Below are 10,354 nucleotides of genomic sequence, written 5' to 3'. Positions count from 1 at the left end.
GTTAGATGCACATGAGAAGTCATTCAGTGCGTCTTCAGATCTCCTTTTATAAACCCCAGAAAGTTTGGCAAGACAACAATAGACTGATGATTCAGATGATGTTTTGAGCTCATCAATGAATTTTTTCAGATATGTTAGTAAATATAAAAAAAAAAATAGTACAATTCCACGTTCAAATACATGGTGAACGCGATTTCACCAAGTACAACATGTTTCTGGATCGACATCTTTGTTGACCCTGGAACAACATTCCAATCAACCAATCAGATTTGAAGGACAAGTTATGTCAACTTTGCTTCTACATAAGTGTTATTCACCTATCATTTCCCTCTGATTTTTTTACGGATAAGTTATGGGTAGGGTTAAGTTTAGAGGTAGGGATAGAGATAGGACTATATTTTCAGAAAGGGATGTTGTTCCATTAACAAAGTATTTTGATCCAGGAACATGTCTTACTTGACAAAATCACGGTAACCAGATGTACATGTAGGGTTTTGTGGCTTTTAGTCCATGTTGGTTAATGCTACTGTAATCCTACACATTGACACAGTAGATAAAGTATATGCTTTTACAATTTCTCCTTGTGGAAAACAGACCAAAAATTGCATTGACTCATATTGCACTGGTGGATGTTGTCCAATCTAATGTATATTGTATTAGCCTACCTCATGCATATATGGGAATTACATAAGCCATCAGCCAGCCATCTCTCTAGTTAATGGTATCTGCTGACCACTAGTCTCAATGACATGATTTTCCTTGATTTGGTCTATTTAGAAAAAAAGTCCACTTTGCTACAGACTGAAATATATTTCTATTAAAAATGGGTTAATTGTGCAGTTCTTTGCAGTCCAGTTATAGTGCCACATCCGATGGAATCTGTGTGATACGGGAGTCAGAAGGGATGTGCCCCAAATGTGGGTCCATTCGAGGCTGACCCTGCCGAATGTTTGGAACATGCCCCAGTCGTGGGTCAGAGTCAATTTCGTAACGATAATGATACCCCTCCAGCACATTTTGGCATGCTTCATGTATGTCTGTGATCCATTTCTTGATGCCCTTTCTGTTGAGGTAGACGACGAATAGAAAGACCATGCCAACGAATCCCAGCACTAATCCTAGGAACACGTAGGAAGTATGTAGGGACAAGTCTGTAATCTCTTCGTGCGGTTTGCCGTAACACCCCAACGCCTGTGCAGTGAGAACCCGCAAAGACACTTCACGCAGCGCTGCGGGGTATTCGCAATACAGCCTGTCTGCATCGCCCACCCTGACCTTTGAACTGTTGTTTAGCCAGTTTGCAAACTCTTGTGCTTCTTCACACGTGCACACGTAAGGATTCTGACCCAACATCAGACGGACCCGACCGAGTCGCTCCAACTCGCGAAGACCCTCGTCGCTGATAGTTCTGAATGCATTTCTGCTCAAGTCCAGCTCCAAAAGTTGTTCAATACCAGAGAAAGTGCTGTTGTAGACGGCCACCAGAGAGTTGTTGTTCAGATGGAGATGCTGCAGGTTTGGCAGAGGAGAGAACATCCCCGGGGGTAAGAAGACGAGGCGGTTGTCCGACAGGTCAAGGCGCAGGAGATTTGTGAGCTCGCCCCAGCGCAGGGCAGTGATGAGGTCAGTCAGAGTTGTGTAGTTGTAGAGGGACGAGCGAAGGCTGAGCTCCTGCAGGGGGCTTCCAGGCACGGAGAACGCCTCTGGGTGGATGAGCACCAGCGGGTTGTTGTTCAGGATTAGAGAACGCAGCATGTGCAGCGAGGAGAACGCATGCGATCCAACCTCCATAATGCTGGCAAAGAATGGAAAAAGATTTTTTTTATGGATTTTACTTTTTTTTTTTTTTTTTTTTTGGATTCTAAATGGTGGAATACAAAAATGAAAGAGCACGACTAAATCTATATTACTTTCAGAATAGATAGATAGATAGATAGATAGATAGATAGATAGATAGATAGATAGATACACAGACAGATTGATTGACAGACAGATAGATACATAGACAGATAGATAGATCGATAGATTATAGATATATAGATAGGCAGATCAGTTGACAGATAGATAGATAGACTGACAGACAGATAGATAGACAGATAGATTATAGATATATAGATAGGCAGATCAGTTGACAGATAGATAAATGATAGATAGACAGACAGACAGATAGATAGACATAGATAGATAGATAGATACACAGACATATTAATTGACAGACAGATAGATACATAGACAGATAGATAGATCAATAGATATATAGATAGGCAGATCAGTTGACAGATAGACAGACAGATAGATAGACAGATATATAGATAGGCAGATCAGTTGACAGATAGATAAATGATAGATAGATAGACAGATAGATAGATAGATACACAGACATATTGATTGACAGACAGATAGATACATAGACAGATAGATAGATCGATAGATTATAGATAGGCAGATAAGTCGACAGCTAGATAAAAGATAGATAGACAGACAGATAGATAGACAGATAGATTGACAATTGACAGTTAGATGATAGACAGACAGACAGATAGATACATACATACACAGACAGATAGATAGATACATACACACACAGGCAGACAGATAGATAGATAGATAGATAGATAGATAGATAGATAGATATTTACTGACCATATCTTTTCTTACCCATTATTCCTCAGGTTCAGGTGTGTGACGTTCTGCAGTCCGTTGAACGCGCTGTGCTCGAGTCTGTGAATCGCGTTTCCAGTGATGATCAGGCTGATCGTGTCGCTCGGGATCGCCGCGGGGACTCGGAACAGCGCGGCAGACGCGCAGCGCACCGTATGTTCAACATCAGAACACTCGCAGCGCGACGGACACAACGCGACGGATGAGGAGACGCACAGCATCGCGCAGACAAGCGTCAGCATCATCCAAACTCTCACACTCGCAGACCGGAGCATCTGATCACCGTCTGCACGGGCTGCGCTCTTCAGTGTAAGTGCACATGCTGTAGTACAGCAACACACACAACAGGACTGACTGAGTCCCCCTCACTCTAGGAGATCATTACTAACTCATTACTTTACCTAGAAACACCTCCTGATCGTGGCTATATAAGCGGGTGGGTGGAGCTGCATATACTCTACACACACATCCATCCATTCAGAGTACTGATAGTACATGTACTGACTATAAATAACATTTGTAGAGCAGTGTTTTCTTTCTGATTATGTTAATTGTAATGTAATTGCACTGATTTCTTTCTGTCCTATTTCCCAAAATAAATAGCAGATGCACACCCAAAACATTTGAAACAAAAAAAAGTTTGTTGATTTTGAAATGCTAAAATAATAGATAGTGCTGAAGATGAAGACAGTCAGTGTTTGTTTGTGGTTAGTGGATCATGTTAATAGTTCATGTGATTCTCTACACCTGTGAGTCCCCTGTTTGAGAAGAAATGACTTCATACATTCAGTAAATATTGACCCTATATTGAAGAGAAAAGATCCAGCACTAGATGTATTGTTTGGACATTTTTAGCAAACATGTACTTGCTCTCTTTCTTTACAACAATTGACCCTTGCCTTTAGATATTGATACGTGTATTTTAAGTTTCAAAATACCTTTTGAGGTCATTGTATAAAAACGAGGACAAACATTATGGATTTACATTTGTATTTGGTCATATAATATAAATGAAAACATAAAAAAGCATAGGGAATGGACCAAATATACAAACTCCCATTAGAATAAAATAATGTAAACATCCTGGATCACTTAAAATAACTGATGAAAATGTGCATATGTTTTGATGCACCACAAAATTCAAATAGTTCTAAGAATGAGGCAAAATAAAATTACGAGAAGTCATATGCTTAGATCTTAATTCTAATAACCTCCGTCATTATAGGTTGTGGAGTCTCTTTTCACAACAGTCTCGACGGGAAATTGTCGTCTTGTTTCATTCAGACCCATCCATGTGTGTGATTATCTTACAAATATATCAAATGCAAAAGCTTATGTAAGCAGTAATGGAAAAGGTCCCTGTAATTCACTTATTTACAATGTCACTAATAGTCTGCGTGTCACTAGATGCAAAGAGGTCTCTGTATTCCCAACCAGCCAGACTGAATCTCCGAACAGAAGCAATGTAATGTTGTACAGACGCATGATTAAAGTTCAGATTTGCTTCTTGTAGACGTGGCTCATAATGATCCTGAGGTGCCCTGTGCGACCGTTCAACATCTCTCTCCGTGTTTGATGTTCCCGTCATCCAACCTCCGTCATCGCAGGTTGACAGCAAGGGCGATGGTGACTATGACCCCACAAATCATCAGGAAAGGCAGCCAGGTCTTCAGGAACCCCACAAAGCTACAGGACAACAAGGAACAGAGACCTTCAAACGAGCCATTTTAGCATAATGTCACCCTTAGCTTGATTTTAAAGACACTTGATATTAAAATGCACTTAATATTCAGCAATATTGTCAATTTGACTGCACTGAAACTATTGGATGAGAAGAGAATTTGAACTGAATTCATCTGAATAATGACACTATTGTGTTTTGTTTAAACAGTAGCTGAATTGACTTTTAAAATTGACGAACCTTTCAACATCAATATTGAACTGAATTGAATCGACATTGAAATGAATTAAGCTGAAAAATATGCAAAATCTTTACAGCAGAATATGAGTTATGGTTGTTAAAGGTTATTTTCCTGTTTATTACTGTGAAGCTGCTTTGTACAAAGCGCTATATAAAGGTGACTTGACTCATGTAGATAAAAACATCACTCTTTTACAGAAACACAGCATTAGAGGGTTTAGTTTAACTAAAAATGTCAATTATGTCATCATTTACTCTCCCTCATGTCATTCCAAGTCCATATCTAAGGCAGAATGTCAAAGCGTGACACGAGGGTGAGAAAACAATGGCAGAATTTGTATTTTTGAGAATAGTCACACGCAGAAGCTTACAATGCACCTCTCTCTCCCCCCAGAAACCCTTATTTTGTGTGTCCTGGTGTCCTCTACATCACAACACTGAGAGTCCCAGGTGGAAGACTGGTGACATATAAGGGGAAACACGGTGACCGACCGCGATAAATCATTCAGCCAAAGGTAAGGACACACTGACTTCTAAATTCTAAGGCAGTATTGCATGGATCCTTCACAGAGAAGGCAATCAGAATTTATTGAAACAATCAAAACCAACACTACAGATGCAATGTGGGAATTCATTTGTTTACATGAGTAATATGTTTGAGTATATTTAACTTAAAAGCATGCTAACATCAAACTATCACAATCAATTGTGTGTCCCATGCAGTTTTGTTTTAGAAGTGCAATTTACTTCTTATGTATCGCACCATGGCCTAAAAATAACACTCACCAAGTGCCAAATGCGAGTAAAAACTGACGTTAGTGAGTATATTAGTATAGAGTATATTATATCAGTAGATGGTGTCAATTGCCACTTGGCCGGTAACATTTTAATGAATTCTAACAATGCAATATTGTGAGAACATGAACGTGAAATGATACTCGGGACAGTTGATTGGCCAGTGCTGCATCGCCACAATATTTAAGCCTTGCCTGCAGCTAATTTAAATATTCAAGCGCAAGAAGACGCTAAAAGCAACTAATTCGTTACTCGTGTGCTGTGTGGAAAGTTTAAACATCCGTAGTGTGCGCTCAGAAAGCTGTGCCTTAGATAGCGAGCGATACTGAATTGAGCTCTCTTTCACGTCTTCTTGCGCTTGAACAGACACGTTCAAACAAAATGATGTCAAAATGCCTGTCTTCTTGGCAAGCATCCTCATATACATAGTCAGTTATGTCTTAAGTGAATGAGTCAATGACGTGACGGGTCATTTTTTTGTCCAAAGGCCTTAATAATAATAAAAAAACAAATATATATAACATCCAAAGTATGTAAGGTAGTACAACTTGATCTCTTTTACTGAATCCAAAAGGTTTTAATTATATTTTACTACATATAAAGGTATTTTGAAGTGTCAAAAGGTCATTCGGTAAAACCGATATAGTAAATATTTAAATGGAATAATATTGTTTTTAATAACTAAAGGAACTACAATAAAACAAATATAAAGCAGATAAGGCTCTTTTTTTTTTTTTTACATTTCCCCTTTTCTCCTTTCCCTGTGCAGTGTTTTACTGGAATATGTTGGAGTGTTTAGAGTAGTCCAAGTAGATCAGTGATAATTGTATTTAATATTTCTTCTGTGGTACACACTATATACTATCTCAACATCAATGTCAAATCAGTTTTTAACTTTCAAATCAGTGGTTAAACCAAATGACTTTTTTGGTGACACATTTTTTCCACCTGACAAAAAACAAAATCTTATTGTTAACACCTAGGTAAACTAAAAAATGGTTTCAAATATAGTTATATCTCCATTCAATTTTTTTACACTTTTAAAAACCTTATTCGTCAATGACCCGAATATAAACAGTTGAGCAAGAAAATGAATATGTTTCAGTATATTGAATCTGTGCATTCGCTCTTAAAGCGACAGCAGCCTAATATTCCTGCTGCAGTCTGTGTTTTTTAATGTTAATCAAACTACAAAGGACAAAGAAAGATCACTCACTGCTCTTGACTGAATAACTTGTGTAACTTTAATAAGGATTAATGTATGTTTCATTGCTGGTAAAAAAATTTTTTTTCAATATCAATAATATTGATTCTTGAATTTCTTAAGTCACCGGCCATTAACAGGAATGGCACTTACTTTTGTCAGGAAGAAATAATAATTAGACAATGTATATTTTTTACCATTATATAAATGAAAGTTGTGATAAACCGGGAGTAGCGACAGATATTTTCTTCTGTATTGTGATGTAGGCATTGGTCATTGATTGGATGTTGAAATGTGGGCGTGGCACTCAAAAGTGCAGGCAGAGCTTGCAGTGGATTGTAAAAAAGGGGCGGAGTTTAAGTGGACTAAATGATTGGAGAAAGACCAGCATACGTCAATAGAGAGAAGTCTGTCCTTTCACTGGAAGATCCAGTTATAATATTCTGATTAAACATTTCCAGGGTCAAAAAAAACCCACACAAACGGCTGATTCGTCCACAATAAGATCAATAACATGCATTTAGAAAATAGATTTACTTTTTCTAAAACCCGGCATCTCACCTGACATGTTTGCTGTGGATGAAGGACAGTAAGCAGAGTTTGACCATGTTCCACGAGGAGCAGTTGTCGTAGCGCATGAGGTTCAGAGCCATGGCCACGTGAGAGTGGCAGTTATCACAACACAGATTGTGCTGCAATGCGGTGATGACGTCACAAACAAGCAAAACAGAAAAGAATGTCAGTTAAAAACAGAGATATTAGGAAGTCGCTATGTTTGTGCGATATAATTGGGTTGCAAAATTAAGGTTTTTAACAAAACTTTTGTTAAAACTATCAAAATAGAACATAAAAAAATATATATAATTTATTAGACAAATACAATTTTATAATAATGATTATAATTATTTGTAATATATTCAAAAAATATTATATTAATGTGATGCATATTATTTATACATGATAATAATATTATAACCTAATGAGAACCACTACGGCGGCAATATAAAAAAAATAGACAAAAGTAATATTTAAGCCTTATTAATAAATATATTAAAATTACAATAAAATATATGGTAAATTGTTGAATGCATATAAATTTCACAATATATGCATTGTGTAACAATGTACAATAACTCCAGTTCACATTTCACCATAAAATCAGATGTCAAATGACGTTATTCACAACAAAACAAGAAAATATTACAGTAGAGATCTGACCATTCTAGTTTTGTATTCCTCAGACGCCTCGTGCACGGCCATATCCCAGGCGTTTGCTCCACCGCCGTACACTTTACTCTTATCCAGCTTCCAGTACCTGAAACAACAAGCATTAAATCCAAATTTTTAATTTAAATGCATCCAAATGAATATCTTGTATCAATTATAGTTTATAGCCAGGGCTTAACATTAACTTTTTTGCTCACCAGCCACTGTGGCTAGTGGTTTTACTAGCCACTCAGTATTTTCACTGGCCACGATTGATACCATAGGGAAAAACCGCCATATAGATATTTTTAATATTTTCTCATAATTTGGCAGCAGGAATATTAGGCTGCTGTCACTTTAAGACCTGATGCACTGATCCATTATGCAGTTTTCTTTCCCAACTGTTCACTTAAAAAAATCGAAACACTAAAATTGTATATTTTTGACAACACTACATTGCATTTGGTTTAATATTTCAGATGCCTTTTTGATAGACCACAATTGAAAACTGTATTATGTATAAAATTCAACCTGCCAGAGTGGCTAGTAGGAGTGACAGCGTTACACGCTACCACTGAAATACACCCGCATTTGGCGGGTCGGCTGGTGTTAATGTCAAGCCCTGTTTATAGTTTAGATTTCTTAATGAAATGTTTGACAGGGTAAAATATATAATTAGTTTGAATGATTATATTTTTGATGTAAGGACCAAATCTTTCCAATGTTTAAGTCTCATATGTGCAGACGATAATTCTGATGATATTCTTCTCTATCACATTCACTAGGGTTTTAAACTCACCTTGTTGGTTTTCCAAATGCCATGTTGTCCTCCTGTAAAAAAATATAAATGAAAGTAGTTAGTGCATCAGTGCAGTCATGCTAAAGTCAGCGCAATCATCAGAAATAAACTCACTGATACGAAGTAAGGACCAGCAAAATCCCTAATCACGCCTGTGGATGTGCATATGCCCATGTGCCCGATGAATGGCAGAAACCAGCTGCAGAGATAAAACACATCAACACAGAAATCCTCCTCAGACGTGTGCATATTTGCAGCTTTTTAGTATGTTTCTCTAATAAAATACAGATATGTATGGAAGCCCATTTCCACGACATAAGAAAAAAATTAAATCATGCTATGGTAAATCATAATTAGCATAAAATGTCATAATTATGATTCAAAAAGTCCAAATTATGACATACTAATAATTTTGACTTTTTAAATGACAGACTAAATCATGATGAGATAATACAAGTCCAGATTATGACATACCAAGTAATAATTGAGTTTAAAAAGTCGAAATTGTGCTTTCTATAACATTTTAGGTCATATTTTTGACTGTTTATGTCATAATTACGGCTTTTTATGTGTCGAAATTCTGAAGTAAAAAGTCAAAATTGTGCTTTCTATAACATTTTAGGTCTGTTTTATGTCATATATCGGCTTTAAACGTAAGAATTTAGACTTCCATGACATCATTTTGACTTTTTAATGTCATAATTATGACAGACTAAATCATGAGGAGATAATAAAAGTCCAGATTATGACATACCGAGTCATAATTGAGTTTAAAAAGTCGATATTGTGCTTTCTATAACATTTTAGGTCATGTATTTGACTGTTTTATGTCATAATAATTACGGCTTTTTATGAGTCGAAATTTTTAATAATTACGGCTTTTTATGTGTAGAAATTCTGAAGTAAAAATTCAAAATTGTGCTTTCTATAACATTTTAGGTCATTTTTTTTAACATAATTACGGCTTTTTACTTCAGAATTTCGACATCCATGACATAATTTTCACTTTTCAATGTCATATTTATGACTTTTAACTCATACTTTTGATTTAGTATGTCATAATAATTTCGACTTATTAAACGAAGCATGAATGTGATTGACTTTTACAAAAGCATGATTTTGTTTCGTTTGTGTTGGAAATGGGGTTCCATGGATGTGTGTGAGGATTATAGGAGCTCAGTCGAGAAGATATGACAGAAATATTGACAGACTCAGGCGCGTTTACTGTCAGAATGTGTTGGTGTTCCGCACGTGATCCGTCAGAACATCTCCGGTCGATACTCACGTCAGAACCGGAATCGGTGTCCAGACGATGCAGTGCGGATAACGGCTCATTTCTTTGTCGATTTTCTCGAAACCTCCGTGGAAGTGTTTCATCGTGTCGATCTCGGGAACATCCGCCATCACAGTCTGCGCGGTGACGTCATCGTGACGTCGGCGCCGTAGTGGTTCTCATTAGGTTATAATATTATTATCATATATAAATAATATGTACATACTATAATATAATATAAAATAACATAATACAATATAATAGTTTTTTTTCAGTAACATATGTGTTGCATTATAAAAATATTTGAATACATTAATTATGCCTTGTAATGCACCTTATAATGCATTGTATGATCTCATGAATAATTGTAACCACAATTATAATACATTATAATACTTATGTTACGCCTTTAGAGAGTATAATGCTTTAAAACACGACAAACATACAATCTCAGATGCCACAAGGAATCTGCAAATATTGTATAATAATATGCAT

At 36.6% G+C, this 10,354-nt stretch overlaps 2 protein-coding genes across 2 annotated transcripts; both read right to left on the bottom strand.

Annotated features, from left to right (window-relative positions):
* Positions 1-47: 47 nt before the first annotated feature.
* On the bottom strand, positions 48-2,132 carry tpbg1a (trophoblast glycoprotein 1a). Its single transcript, XM_084384760.1, has one exon. The coding sequence runs from the start codon at positions 1,789-1,791 to the stop codon at positions 856-858; it is 936 nt and encodes a 311-aa protein (XP_084240886.1). The 5' UTR covers positions 1,792-2,132; the 3' UTR covers positions 48-855.
* A 1,321-nt stretch (positions 2,133-3,453) lies between these two features.
* Positions 3,454-10,016, bottom strand: tmem222a (transmembrane protein 222a). The gene is made up of 6 exons (XM_084385671.1): positions 9,872-10,016; positions 8,701-8,785; positions 8,587-8,618; positions 7,800-7,896; positions 7,143-7,273; positions 3,454-4,347 (listed from the first exon to the last, which is right to left on the bottom strand). The coding sequence occupies exons 1-6, from the start codon at positions 9,988-9,990 to the stop codon at positions 4,260-4,262; spliced, it is 552 nt and encodes a 183-aa protein (XP_084241797.1). The 5' UTR covers positions 9,991-10,016; the 3' UTR covers positions 3,454-4,259.
* Positions 10,017-10,354: the final 338 nt, after the last annotated feature.

The sequence above is a fragment of the Rutilus rutilus genome (assembly GCF_951802725.1).
Source record: "Rutilus rutilus genome assembly, chromosome: 17".
In the NCBI taxonomy this organism is placed as follows: Eukaryota; Metazoa; Chordata; class Actinopteri; order Cypriniformes; family Leuciscidae; genus Rutilus; species Rutilus rutilus.
Note: the sequence above shows the minus strand (reverse complement) of the source record. Positions and strands in the feature narration are given on the sequence as shown.